Source organism: Dipodomys merriami, unplaced genomic scaffold (assembly GCF_024711535.1).
Source record: "Dipodomys merriami isolate MVZ:Mamm:240054 unplaced genomic scaffold, mDipMer1.0.p SCAF_21, whole genome shotgun sequence".
Lineage (NCBI taxonomy): Eukaryota > Metazoa > Chordata > Mammalia > Rodentia > Heteromyidae > Dipodomys > Dipodomys merriami.
Window position 1 is genome coordinate 17,282,753 of NW_027203493.1, and position 14,875 is coordinate 17,297,627.

General features: G+C 37.5%; 1 protein-coding gene across 3 annotated transcripts in view; it reads left to right on the forward strand.

The window, feature by feature from the left end:
• Positions 1-13,368, forward strand: part of Fbxo3 (F-box protein 3) — a 30,363-nt gene extending 16,995 nt beyond the window's left edge. The window contains exons 6-11 of one of the 3 annotated variants that reach the window (XM_070032623.1): positions 156-201; positions 2,176-2,260; positions 3,088-3,210; positions 4,790-4,905; positions 6,352-6,542; positions 12,663-13,368. In XM_070032623.1, the coding sequence (XP_069888724.1) occupies positions 156-201; positions 2,176-2,260; positions 3,088-3,210; positions 4,790-4,905; positions 6,352-6,542; positions 12,663-12,842 (741 nt within the window). In that variant the 3' untranslated portion in view covers positions 12,843-13,368. Of the gene's footprint in view, positions 1-155; positions 202-2,175; positions 2,261-3,087; positions 3,211-4,789; positions 4,906-6,351; positions 6,543-11,811; positions 12,510-12,662 lie in introns of those variants that run through there. The other 2 variants (XM_070032622.1, XM_070032624.1) reach the window with 2 other exon arrangements.
• Positions 13,369-14,875: the final 1,507 nt, after the last annotated feature.

A 14,875-nucleotide genomic window follows, 5' to 3' on the forward strand; every position in this document is an offset into this window, starting at 1 on the left:
AACATAGAGACAGATTCATAGGAGCAGGATCTGAAGAGTGTGAGGGCTGAGTGTTGGTTGGAATCTTTACATTTTGTTTTACTTTGTTTCAGAAGACGATGCAAGTAACAAACAATGAGAACTGTATTTATGAATTACTTTTTTTTCTCTTCTAGGACCAAATGGCTCGGAATCCAGCTGCTATTGACATGTTTATCATAGGTAGGGAAAATAGCCATTTTTTCCCTTTTTCCTCCTGGTTAAAATTTTTTTTGGGGGGTCCAGTCGTGGGACCTGAATTCTGGGCCTGAGCGCTGTCCCTCAGCTCTTCAGCTCAAGGCTAGTGCTCTACCACTTGAGCCACAGAGCCACTTCCGGCTTTTTTCTTTTTGCTTATGTGGTGCTGAGGAATTGAACCCAGGGCCTCAGGCATGCAAGGCAAGCGCTCTACCACTGAGCCAACCTCCCAGCCCCTGGTTAAAATTTTTTAAAAGATTGGTAACACTTCAGTTAGTTGAGCAGCTGACATGCCTGGATTTGGTAAAGTTTTCTGGCTTGTAAAGTAGCCTCTACGTTCTCATTGGAAAAGCACTTCTGTTTTCTTTAAGTATTGTTTCTATTTGAAAAAAGCATATGTTGTACAACCTTATGTTCTTAGTCCTCTTCTTGAATTGCAGTATGTATATAGTTCTTTTAACATGTGTGTATTATTTATTGTTTTTGTTTTTGTTTTTGTTTTGGGTCCGGTTATGGGGCCTAAACTCTGGGCCTGGGCACTGTCCCTCAGCTCTTCAGCTCAAGGCTAGCGCTCTACCACTTGAGCCACAGCGCCATTTCCGGCTTTTTTCTTTTTGCTTATGTGGTGCTGAGGAATCGAACCCAGGGCCTTTGGCATGCAAGGCATGTGCTCTACCACTGAGCCACCTTCCCAGCCGTGTGTATTATTTATTGAGCATGTGAATACTAAGACATATTTTTCTTTTTTGTGTCTAATGATTCAATAATAAGATACATGCCTCAGAAGCAGCAGTCTTTATCACCAGTATAAAATACATGCTTCATACCTTCTTTACACACCTAGTTTTCCCTGGCCATGGAAGAATATTTCTTAAGTTTTTATGAATTTTAGGTTAGTATGCAGGCATGACTCACTCTTTTGCTAGCCATCCTATTTCCTTTTACTTAAATTTTACCCACTTAAAAGCTTCTGACTATCCAACTTTTTAAAAGCATTTCTGACACATGAAATATCCCCACATAGCTGGGCGCTGGTGGCTCATGCCTGTAATCCTAGCTAATCAGGAGTCTGAGATCTGAGGATCGCAGTTCAAAGTCAGCCCGGGCAGGAACATTGGTGAGACTCTTCAATAAATCACTAGAAAACTGGAAGTGGTGCTGTGGCTCAAGCGGTAGAGTGCTCGCCTTGAGCTGAAGAGCACAAGGACAGCGCCCAAGCCCAGAGTTCAATCCCCATAACCAAAAAAAAAATCCCCACATCATAATCTATAGTAGAGAGGGCACTTGGTATAACTCAGTGGTAGAGCATGTGTTTAGCAAGTGCAGGACCCCAGGTTCAATCCCCAGCACTATTTAAATTTTTTTTTAAAAGACGGGTCGAGCTAGGTGCCGGTGGCTCACGCCTATATCCTAGCTTCTCAGCATCGCGATTCAAAGCCAAGGCAGAAAAGTCCATGAGACTCTTATCTCTAGTAAACCACCAGAAAACCAAAAGTGGTACTATGGCTCAAGTGGTAGGGTGCTCGCTTGAGCTGAACTGCTGAGGGACAGCGCCCAGGCCCAGAGTTCAAGCCCCACAACTGGGGGGAAAAAAAGTCTTCAGAAGGGAGGAGAAATAGTGTTCTTCCAAGCTAAGGTGTCTTTGTGTAAATCTTCCTACTAGAATCTTGAACGGAAGATAAATGAATTAGAAACTATAAACAAAAGATACTCATTGTTGTACTAGGAATAATTATAAGTATAAAGATGCTTTGAAGGTAGTTATTGGGGTCTCTGATGTGAGCTGAGAAAATGCCAAGGAAGAGTTAAGGTGGATAATGAAAATAGAAACTGAACTGGTAGAGAACCAGAAGAATTTTAGAACATTTTAAGCATAGAAAAATTACAGTTCATTGTCCTGTGTGCATATTTTACACAAACGATTTGTCCTTTGCTCATTTTCCCCTTTTTGTATTATAGGTGCTACTTTCACTGACTGGTTTACCTCCTATGTCAATAACGTTGTATCTGGCAGCTTCCCCATCATCAGAGACCAAATTTTCAGGTATTTATTTCATTTAGGATTTTTTTGGGTATAATTGAGTATAATTCATGAAAAGCTATCCATCGCAGTGATTGAGATGAAGTGTCCCCAGAAGACTAGTACAGAACCTCTTATTTTAAAACTCTCTTACTCTCAACTTTAAAGTAAAAATACCACAGCACTTAATTAACTAGCTTTTTTTTCTTATCTTGAGAAATCAAGAGGAAAAACTGACTTTGATTTAAAATCTGTGGGTTGGTAGTAGCTATATTATTCTTCCTTATGAAAAAAAAGAAACAAAGGTTGTTTGTCAGTTATTTGACTTAAGCAGTAAGTCATCAGCTAATAACTCCTGGCCAATATTGTTTATGATCTCCTAAATAGAACATTCAGGTGTTATAGTTAATCCTAGAGGTGATATTAGTTCTCAGTAGCCTTTGTGGCTGAAATAACAGATTAATTATACATTAAAGGTTTTTAAATTCAGGAATAAATAATAATTATATATTACAGGCGAATTATACTTCCATATATTTTATATATTTCGGGGCATAGCCAGAGGCACCATTTAAAAGATAGACAGATGTTTGTCAAGCTTTCCTAGCTGAAAGTGAGATAAACTTTTTATTTTCCCTCCATTATTTGAACCATTAATGATAGACCCTTGAGGGCTGTCATCATTGCACCAGAGTCATCAGTGTTTTCTCGTATGGTTGTAAGTGTCTACATTTACCTGCAAACAGAATTTAAAGTTGTAATATAAGTAAACAATTGTGCATTGCATCTTTAAACCTTTTATCTTTTTGGAGTTGGTTGATTTTAAAATATTTAATTCTTTTAATAACTAGATATATTCATGATCCAGAGTGTGTAGCAACAACAGGGGATATTACAGTGTCAGTTTCCACGTCATTTCTGCCAGAACTCAGCTCTATACACCCACCTCACTATTTCTTCACATACCGAATCAGGTGAGGATTTTGTTTTTGTTTTTATTATTATATGTTTTGTGTTTTTTAGTTGTGAAAATACCATAGAGAGGGGTTACAATTACTTCAGCAAGATAATGAGTGCATTTCTTATCAAGCATTGTTGCCTCCTCCTTTGTTTTCCCTTCCCATCTCCCCCTGCCCCCCCTTTGATTTTGTTTTAAGTGATATAGTAGGGTTTTTTTTTTTTTTTTTTTTTTTTTGGGTCCGGTCGTGGAGCCTGAACTCTGGGCCTGGGCGCTGACCCTCAGCTCTTCAGCTCAAGGCTAGCACTCTACCACTTGCGCCACAGCTCCACTTCCAGTTTGTTGTATGTGTTAGTCCTGGGTCTTGAACTCAGGGCTTGAACACTGCCCCTGAGCTTTTTTGCTCAAGGCTGGCTCTCTCTCCACTTGAGCCTCAGTTGTACTTCCAGCTTTTTAGGGGTTAATTTGAGATAAAAGTCTTACAGACTTTTCTTCCTGGGCTGGCTTCGAATCTTCCTTCAGATCTCAGCCTCCTTAGTAGCTGGGATTACAAATCTGAGCCACCAGTGACCAGCTACTTATTTTTTGCATATGTACAAGGTATTTTGGAAAGTGGGGGTCACTAAATCATAATAATCAAAGCTCTATTTTAGTTATAATGTGTTCTTGAAGCTATCTAATTGCCAAACATGAAAGTATGCATTTTAAATTTCATCTGGCTATATTTAATTTAAAAGTCTAATAAATACTTATTGAGTACTTCATGTATGTCACATATTGCCATTATTATTGGAGTTAAAAATGAGTATTTTAGACTTAGTATTCTGTGCTGTGACATAAAGACAGCCCATTGCTTCAAGAGATTAAGGCTATTTTGTTTGAAATATGAATAAATACATATATACATATGATTCATGTATATCTAATGGAAATATTTTAGTAATATATAGTTACCAGAAAGCATTTTGGGATTTTGGGATTTTTTGGTATATTTGGTTGCCTGTTACATGTCCCAAGTGTAGATAAAGATGTTGTACTGATGTTTAATTTAGATCCTGCCTAGGATGGAGGCATGTTTAAAATAAAAACATCCACAATGTGCTTCTGTTTTGCTCAGAGTGAAAGTAAGAGAGTGGATTCCTACAAACAGGATGAATAATGGGTATGAGCTTTTTTTAGAAGTTAATGGAGAAAAGGACAAGGCTCTGTAGTTTTGTGACGAGTGAAGGAATTTCAGTTCTTTAGAAGTCATTTGTGGTACTATTCTAGAAAGCATTTCCAAATAGATCTTTCTTGTGGAGCAAAGGAAGGTTAACACCATGTTTTGGATATTTCAGTTGCCTTTCCCAATGTTGATGCTCACTGGAAGTTAAGGTCATAAATTGACTGAAAGCATTTCTATGGGGAATTAAGCTAATGAAGGCAGTATCTTGGAGAACTTAGAAAAAATAACCACTTAACATAAACCTTGGTTTGATTTCTTTTGGAAATATCCTTTTATATTACTAACCTTAATACAGTATCTCTAAAAGCCAAGAAAACAAAACCAGATATAGGCCAGATTTATGTCTTCACCACTCCACTCCTTTTTCCAGGATTGAAATGTCAAAGGATGCTCTTCCTGAGAAGGCTTGTCAGTTGGCTAGTCGCTATTGGAGAATAACAAATGCTGAAGGAGATGTAGAAGAAGTTCAAGGGCCTGGAGTAGTTGGTATGTAACCCAGGATTTAAGTGTATACCTTACTTCCTTCATACACTTCACATCCATAAATGTACTGCATAGAAGTTACTGTTTTATCATTTTAGCTCTATGACACTAACTTTTCTGAAACTAATGCAAACTCTATTATTTAGAAATTGATTTTCCTTTCTGTGGATCACTTGAGATCCCTTGCCTATCCTTGTAGTATTTTGTTTGTTTATATGTTTGTTTCTGTTTCTGTGTATTAGTGATACTATGGGTTAAACTCTAGGCCTTAGATTTTATTCATTAGGCATACTGTCTACCATTTGAACTATATCCCCAACACTTTTTGTTTTAGTTATTTTTCATGTAGAGTCTTACTTTTCTTGTCTTAGTCTGCCTGAACTGTGATCTTCCTCCCACTTTATACCTCCCGCATAACTAGGATAATAGGCAAACACTCCCCTGCCCAGCATTTTTTTAGTTAAGATAGAGTCTCTTGAACCTTTTGTCGGCAATTGCCTCAAACTACATTCTCCCAATCTCAGCCTCCCAAGTAGCTGGAATTATAGGTGTTTGCCACTGCATCTGGTTTATTATTTATGACTAGTTATACTCAGTGTATTCTGTTAGATGACATAGGACAGAAAGAAAATAAATTTCATATTGGTAATCTTAAAGTTTGGAGGACGTTGTTAAAATTTATAGTACAGATTTTTTAAAATATATTTTTATTGTGAAAATACCGTACAGAGGGGTTACAATTACGTGGGCAAGATAATGAGCACATTTCCTATCAAGCATTGTAGCCTCCTGCTTTGTTTCCCCTTCCCATCCGTTCGTATCCTCCCCCCTCCCCCCCATCCTTCCCTACCAAAGTTGTAAAGTTCGTTTTTCCACATAACAACTTGTACATCCATTGTTGCAATGGGTCCTCCTGTATCCCTGTTTTTACAATTTTATAGTACGATTTTTTTACCTGTAGAATTTATTTACTTCAGTTCTGGTTACCATTTACATTGAGCTTTTTTTTTTTAATAGTAAGTTATGCTTATCCTACATTTCTGAGCCATCAGATTCTTCCAGTTTAAACATGTGTTTCAGGAAAATATACATAAGCTATGAACTTCTGTCATAGTAAAGTTATATGCGTGTTCTATGTAGAATTTGTTTTGTATCCAGGGCTGTTCGTATGCTAGGCAATTACTCTACCACTGAGCTAAATCCCTAGTCCAGAATACATTCATGGGCTACATGTTAAACTTTTCTTGAACTTATTTACAGACCCAGTGTTTAAGAATTTTATTAAAATGTAATTCTTTCTTGTCTTTTGATCCATTGGTATAAGGACTTTCCCTTGAAACTGACATTTTGTCTGGTCTGAACACTTCAGATATCTCTTTACAATTTTTTGTTTTAGTCTCTTGCTATTGAATGTTACACTTTAGTATCTTGTTGCTTTTTTCTCTACAGGTGAATTTCCCATCATCAGCCCAGGTCGGGTATATGAATATACTAGTTGTACTACATTCTCTACAACGTCAGGCTATATGGAAGGATATTATATCTTCCATTTCCTGTACTTTAAAGACAAGATCTTTAATGTTGCCATTCCCCGATTCCACATGGCATGTCCAACATTCAGGGTGTCTATAGCTCGATTGGTAAGTTAAAGTTTCCTCTAGTGCTGATTTACCTGACTGTAGAATTAAACTCTACAGAAGATCTTTGTTTATTCAGACAAAGGGCTTATAAATGCTGCTCTAGAAAATCCTGGTGATTCTGAGGCAGTATCTTGGGGACTGTATGAATATGTTGGGGAGACATAGTTTACATTTAACAAGTAAGCTAAGCTCCTCATACTTCAACCAGAGAAACTCTTGTGTTACCTGTTTTTAGCTTCATGGATTACATGTATTAGAATATGAGAAGTGCCATACTAGACCACTTAGAATTGGCTTTATTCAGAACCACTGAGTGTTTGATGACAGTTTACTCCCTGACTTCTGAAGCTATCCAGCATGCTTCACAGCCTATATTTTGGCCTATGATCTATTGCCTCCCAGACTAGATTAGTGAGTAGGGACTGAATTGTCTAGATACTATGTAGGAGAGTGGCCAAAATTAAATTTTTCTGCTAACAGATTAAGATTGCATGTCTTCTCAGGAGCAAAGTAGCACCTTTATTCATTTCCATTCCCATTGTTAGGGTCATGAGCCACAGGAAATAAATTGCCAGGCAGTGACAGAGGCCCAAACTGCCTTATCTTATAATACCTTCTTTGGAATAGTCTTAGGAATCATAAGTGGGGCAGGAAAAGTGGAAATTTCTAGCTGTGTAGTAAGGGAAGCTGTGCCAACTGTACTGTTACCAGAGCGACCTTGAAGTCCATAAGGAATGTACTTTCTGTTAGACACTAACAGCATGAAATGATACTTAAGGCCATTGTTGAAACTGGGGGGCTGACTGGGGTGGGGGTGGTGCTTCTTGGGGGTTTTGCCTCTTTGTAAACCTGACTGACCATGTCTTGAAATCATAGTAAGCGGAGGCCTCTTGCCTTAGTGCCGTGACAGGATCTGAAAATAGGAAACCTAAAGGTGACTGACTGAATTCTTTTTTCTATGAAAGAAGGTACTCCTCTTTATCCACCTCTACAAGATACTTACTTCCAGAAACTGTAGAGCAGGAATTTGGAAGGGTGGGGAAGCAACATTGGGCTTTTTAACTCAGTCTCAAACTCATTAGACATGTACTCTGCCACTTGAGCCACATCCCAATTTTCTCTTTTCTTTTTGCCTTCCTTTTCCTTTTTTCTCTCCTTCCCTCTTCCATTTCTTTCCTTCTCTTCCTTCCTTTCCTTCCCTCCTTCCCTCCCTTCTTTCCTCCCTCCCTCCTTTCTTTTCTTTTTTCCCCCTCCCTCCCTCCCTCCTTCCCTCCCTTCCTCCCTCCCTCCCTCCCTCCTTCCTTCTTTCCTTCCTTCCTTCCTTCCTTCCTTCCTTCCTTCCTTCCTTCCTTTACCTTATTTGATTTCATTAAGCCTGGAGGAAGAAGAGTCTTTAACTCCCACTTTTTCTGCATGGGGAGCAGTAAATGTTTCTCCCTCAAATTTTCCTTACTTTAACTCTGTTTTGCTAAAATAAATCCTTGCTAGCTTGAAAAAAAAAACTACAAGGAAAGAATTTCTTTACGGTGTTTTTAGTTTTAGCAAACTAAAATTTCCTCTAGAGATGACTCCGAAGGAAACAGAATGGGTGGATGTACACTTTTAAGTCTCTTTCTGGGTTCCTTCCTCAAGTCAAGCCAGGTATATGTTTACAACCTCACTTTTAGGATTGCCTTGTGGAGCACCTATAACATTAGTCTCAATCTTAAGGACTACAAAATGATTAGGTTAGGAAGCTCCAGTATACAATAGGAATAAAATAGTCTATCTAGAATACAGCAGAGTTGTCTGCCTTGAGCATTAAGAAAATGCTCTCCAGCTCCTGGGATGGCCCATGGGTGGGTTAGAGCTCATTCTGGGAAGATGCACTTGATGTTAGCCTGACCCACAGAGACACATTCACACCTCCAGTTTGGAAAGAAAAGGGTGATGATGAAACTTTAGGCCATTACACTTACAGTGTGATGAAAAGGACCTATAATCTAAATTTGGAAGCAAAGCTTTAGTCTTCTTCCCCATGGAGGAATGATATAAACTGTTGTCAGTTACTGGGAATTTGCTTCTCCTTGTAACAGACTTCCACTTTTGACTAGCTCAGTTGTCCCTATGAGCTCCATTTCATCTTGTCTTTAAATGGTTGATAATCAGCAGTGACGCTATCTGGGACTGGAGTTTTCTTTATGGGAAAAAAATTTAAAATATGAATTTACTTCTTTAACATTCATATTTTCTATTTCTTCTTTCAGTTTTGGTAATTTGTGCCTTTCAAGGAATTTATCCATATCATCTAAATGTTGAATTTATTGACGTAAAGTTATTCCTAATAGTCCCTTGATATCCTTTTAATGGCTACAAGAGCTGTAGTTGTAAATCCTTGGTTCTTAATACTGGTAACTTGTATCTTCTCTTTTTCCCCATCACATGATTACTATCACTCTTGTTAGTCATTTAAAGGGAAAACTTTTGGTTTTACTGACTTTTTTTTCTACATATTTTCTATCACATTGATTTCTGCCATTGTCTATTATTTCTCTTCTACTTTCTTTGGGTATTATTTGTTTTTGCCCTGGCTTTTTAAGGTAGAAGTTTTAATGCTCAATTTTAGGTCTTTGTCTCTAAGCACTGTTTTAGTTGAACTTCACAAGTTTTGATGTGCTGTGTTTTGGTTAATATGCAGTTCAAAATTGTTTTTGAACTCAGATTTGCCTTGTAACTTAATTTTGATTTGTGGCTTTTATAGAAAAGTGTTAACTTCCACACATTTGGAAATTTTGAATTATCTTTTGGTTATTGATTTCCAATTTTATTGTGGTTAGAGAACTTAAACTCTGTACCTTTACTACTTTTAAATGTTTTATGATCCAATATTATGTAAAGACTTCATATATCTTGCTAAATAATCTCTTTGTGCATTTGAAAAGAATGTATATTCTGTGATGTGGGGAAATACTATTCTAAAAGAGACAGGTCAAACTGGTGGATTGGTTGACAGGTTTTTTTTTAATGTCATCTGTATATTCATTGTTGTTGTTTTGTTCTGTCAACTACTGCAAAGAAGATTGTTGAAATCTCCAACTAAAATTATGATTGTGTCTATCTCTCTTTGTCAGATTTGCCTCATGTATTTTGAAGCTTTATAATTGTGTGCCAATGTGTTTAGGATTGTTATGTCTTTTTAATGAAGTGATTCTTTGACAGTTACTAAAATCTCCTTATCTCCAATAGCATTCCTTGTCCCCAAGTTTAAAGAACATTGAGGTTTGTTTTGGCAGACAGTTTGGATACTGTTGGATTAACTCAATTGTATTGATGCTTGTTTTTAATATTTGTTAGATGTGTGTAAAGTTCTCTTTACTGAAGTATGATGGTTCCCATGCATTTCAATCTCAGACCCGTTAGGATGTCTAAAACCCCCTGATGACTTCAACCAAACTCTTGCTTAGATGGATTACATTAGTATTTAGTATACTAGAAATTAAAACTGAGAAGTTTTATAATATTTACCTACCAGTTTCTTTTAAAACTACAATAAATCCATTACATGCTTAATACCTCCTTCAACCATGTGTTTACTTATTTAGTTTTAGTTTCTGCCTAGCCACATATAAATGTATAATAAAATCATTAGAGAATAGTTTCTCTAAAGGGTGAGAAAGCAATAGAAACAAAGAATAGTCAGGACTTATTAAGACTTAATAAGACTTACCAGTCTTACTACCATCATTTAAAAGGCCATGGGGGTTATATTTGTTGACTTTTTGTTTCTATTTGTTTTCTTGAAATGGAAGTTGAATCATTTAGTTTCTCTTTTGTCCTCTTCCAGCCTGATGAATTAGTAGGCTTAGGAATTCTTCATACTTTGTAAGTTTTAAATACTGTACACTTTTGGCTAGTCTTGTGCTTTTCCTTGGTGTAGGGTTTTTTTTTGTTTGTTTTGTTTTTGTTTTGCTTATGTGAGGGCACTGCAGGGCTTCCTGTCAATCATTTAACATCCATCTTTGTTTTGGTTCCCTTTTCACCTACTCTTTTGCCACTCAGTAGCCTTTCACAGGAATGTCTTCTTCATTAGCATAGTTGATAATCATACTATGTGGATATCATGTATTGTAATTTCTGGAGCCTTCCCCATTATGCCTTTTGGATCTCTCTCTGAGATCCAAAGACTTCATCAACTCAGTTAAAAAAATCCAAATATACAAATAATGAAATATAAATCATATCTGTTTACCTTTTGGTTACTGTTCTTGTGTCATAATAAATCCTGTGACATATTTCCTTTCTCCCACATTCATTTGTTCATTCAGCATTTGAGTACTATAGCAACTAGTGGGATCAAACTTCTGCCTTGGAATTTACATTCTAATTGGAAGAGACAAACTGTAATAAGTAAACACTATCTGCATGTGTCAAGTAGTAACATGCCATGGAGAAAAACCACAGTATAGGGAATAGAAGGAGTATATTACTAACATCTAATATACAGATGACAGAGGAAAGCCCTGGTGACATGTAAACTGAGGCATAAAATGATTGGAGGAAGCCAAATGTGCAGGAAGATTATTCAGCCAAAGGAGCAACAAGTTTGAGGTCTAGACATTCTTTGTGCTTAAACTAAGGAAGCTGGTTCAGTTCCCTGGGGAACAAGGGAGTTGGAGGTGAGATCAGAGGACAGTGGGTGCTGAATCATGTAATACTGGTAAAAGTCTTGATGTAGGCTCAGCTTGGTAGCACATGCCTATAACAACAGAACTAGGGAGTTGAAGGCAGGAGAAACTCAAGTTTAAGACCAGTCTAGTCTTCATAGCCCTGTCTCAAAGAAAAAAAAAGTCTTGGTGGGAAGACTTTTGCTAGCCTCATGCACCAAGTTTTCCTCTGAAACCAGTTAGATTTTGGCTGCTCAGAATTCTGGCTGATATTGCAGCTACAAGTCTTCAAATGTGCGAGAGAGAAAATTGGCAGTCAAGTAATGAAGGTTTGGTTAGAGAGAGGCACTCGTGAAGCAGAATTGCAGTTTCTAGATGTTCAGATACTGTGTGTTCCTCACTGCTGCCTTCTGGTGCCTCGAACAAGGGAACGTAAGGCTACCCTTTTCCCCATGTGGACTAGTTTTAGTGATGCACTTCTAGTAAATTGGCTAAGTGATGCTTCTGAGGCTGCGCTAGGAATAACCTCAGTCTAGTTCTCTGGACCACATGCATTTGGTGCTCTGATCCGTTGTGTAAGAAATCCAACTACCAGAAGCTGCCATGCTAAATCACTCCTCACACAGACAGGAAGAAGCACCCAGGAGCCCCAGATGTTTGTCTGCAGATGTGTGGATCATCCCAGTCCAGGTACCAGACGTGTGAGTGAAGAAGCCCCCGAGGAGACTGAGGCCAGGTCCAGCGATCATCCGACCGTACCCCAAGCTAGAGGCACCCCATTGGTGCTTCCCAAATACCAACCATAGGAACCAAGAAAGAATCAATGACTGTTGTTGTTTTAAGCCACTGAAAAAAATAAAATAATTTATTTCAAAAGAAGAGGCTATTGATGTTTGAATTAAAACCATGAGTAGTATAGCAGGAGCTCAGTAAAAATCATCCAGACCTCTGATAGTACATAAAAGCTACCAGCAGAGGTCATACCAGATTAGTATTTTCACATCCTCTTTTCCATATGTGTATGGATTAATAAAAAATGGTTCTTTAACACATTACTGTGATAAATTCAGTAAGCCTTTATCTTGGCTTATTTCGAGTGATTTATTTGCTACCTTGTGTGCAAAACAGTTTGTCTTAATGAAGTATATTCGCCAATACAACCATACTGAGCATTATTGAACATATGGGACACTACATTCTAGGAACTATGTCTGCAGGTGTGTTTTAGAATTGCAATGTTCATGGCTGTGAAAACTCACCTGGCATGTCTGGTTGTATGCATTCTAGGTTATAGATAAATTACTAATAAAAAAAAAAAAAGAAAGCTCCTGGACATTCTTTTTTTCTATTTTTTTTTTAATTACCCTTAGTAGTTGTACAAAAAGGGGTTTCAAATCAACAAATGGGTTTTTAAGTACACTTCATCTTGGTCAATGTTACCCCATTCTTCTTATCAAAAGATTGTTTTTCTCTTTAGGAAATGGGTCCTGATGAATATGAAGAGATGGAAGAAGAAGAAGAGGAGGAGGAGGAGGAGGAAGAGGAAGAGGATGATTCCCCAGAAATGGAAGAAACAGATGAAGAGGAAGAGGAAGAGAGGCAAAGGAGGGTCTTTGATGTTCCCATTCGCAGGCGCCGTTGCTCCCGCCTGTTTTAGACTGCCTTCTGTTGACCAAAGCCCTAGGATGTCCCTAGTCACTTAAATAGATTTCTCAATAATGTAAATAGTGAAAATTTGCTCAGCATATAGCAGGCAAATAGCATGGTTTCAGCCCTTGGCACTAAGTTAAGAGTTGGGTTGTTTTCGTTTGCTTTATGGTTTTGAGATAGATGGGAGAAATGGGAGTATATTTTTTCTCTTCCAGGAGTCAGAAAAAGTATAGCTAAGGAACAGATATTTGTTTAAAAAATATTTTCTACTTACAAAAGAATAGAAATGGCAAAGAATTGTTTTGAATAAGGATTTCAAATATGGCACACAAGGATAGATGTAGCTACACAAGGATATAGCTACACAAGGATAGATGATTCTGTGGAAAAACTTCTTACAGTTGTGAGTTACTTAGAAATAAAATTTGTAATTAGGTAATCTATTAAGCAATTCCTAATATTTTATATAATTGACTAATTCAAAATCTATGGCTTGTCTTTTCTTAGACAATCTTATGTGTGAACTGAAACTACCACATTTTAAACTAAAAGTTTTCTTCATTACAACTTGAATTTAAAGTCTTCAACATGATGACCTTGAATTTAAGTTAACAATCCTCACACTATGACTTTTCAGATTATTTACATTTTTAAGTGTGTAAAAGTATATAGTGTGTTTTTTCATTAGCAAAAGATTCTTCACATTGTCTCATGGATTCTAAATTTGTAAATATTCTTTGTTTTGTTTCTCTTTTATCCACTTTGTCTATTTTAGGATTAAGGATATTTTCCTAAAACACAATTTTTTGTGAATATATAATTGGGTTTGGAATGAAATCCTTCAAACGTCAAGAACTCACATTTTTAAAACAAATTAGGGTTTCAATCCTGTATTTTGTATTATTGCCTATTTCCCATAAATTAATAAGCCTTTGCTCTTCAGATAGAAAGTGTGGTTGATACTTTTTGGCCCACCACTAGAGTAGGTAGATCAGTCAGAGTCATCCTAACCTTGTGTCCCACCATCCATTTTCCCCAAGTAGGAAAAGCGGTAGGAGAAGGGAGCAGTATTCAGATCTGAGCAGCTGCTGTTGTAGAGCATGAAGGCACACCCTTTCTTATATATTGACACATCAGAATGTTCTGAAATGGGTTTCCTATTTTTTTTTTCTGTTTTCTGTCAGTTACTCATTGCATAACAGTGTTTCCACATACACAATAGATGCTGGCCACAGCCTCATACATCTCATATTTATAGTATCTCCTGAATGAATCCGTTTTCTCTTGTGCTGGATTTAAACTCATATTTTCCTATTAATTACTAAACATACAAAATTCACTGATATGCCACTGAGAGGCGCAATATATTGAATGTCCTGGGAACTAAAAGGACTCGGAAGGTGGAAGGAAAATCTCTGATGGTTTTGCCAAACAGCTATTCCACTATAGCTATGACCTTAAGAACTAGAACAAAGTGTTGGAAGCTCTTAAAGGCTCTGCTTCATCAGAGGCAATGAGATGCAAAGATTTATGAGAGGTACCTATTGGAGAAGCTACTTATGACCCCAGTTGATGACTCAGAAATGTATCTTCCTCAGCAACATGATAATCATGACCAAAGCAGAGTTTGCTTATAACGTTAAGAGGCTGCACCTGACAAGGATACTGAATCTGCTATCCATTCTGGGTGGTTTAAACCATTCAAGAACTGAGGATTATTCAACACCAGCCCAGGCAGGAAAGTGTGAGACTCATGCTTTCAATTAACCAGCAAAAAGCTGGAAATGGAGGTATAGCTCAAATGACAGAGTGCCAGTGTTAAGCAATAAAGCACGGAGATAGTATCCAGGCCCCAAATTAAAACTCAAGTACCAGCACAAAGAAAAGGGGATAGCTGGGCAGTGGTAGTTCACGCCTGTAATCCTAGCTACTCAGGAAGCTGAGATCTGAGGATTTCTGTTCAAAGCCAGACCAGGCAGCAAAGTCCGTGCGACTCATCTCCAATTAACCACCAGAAAACCAAAAAGTGAGCTGTGGCTC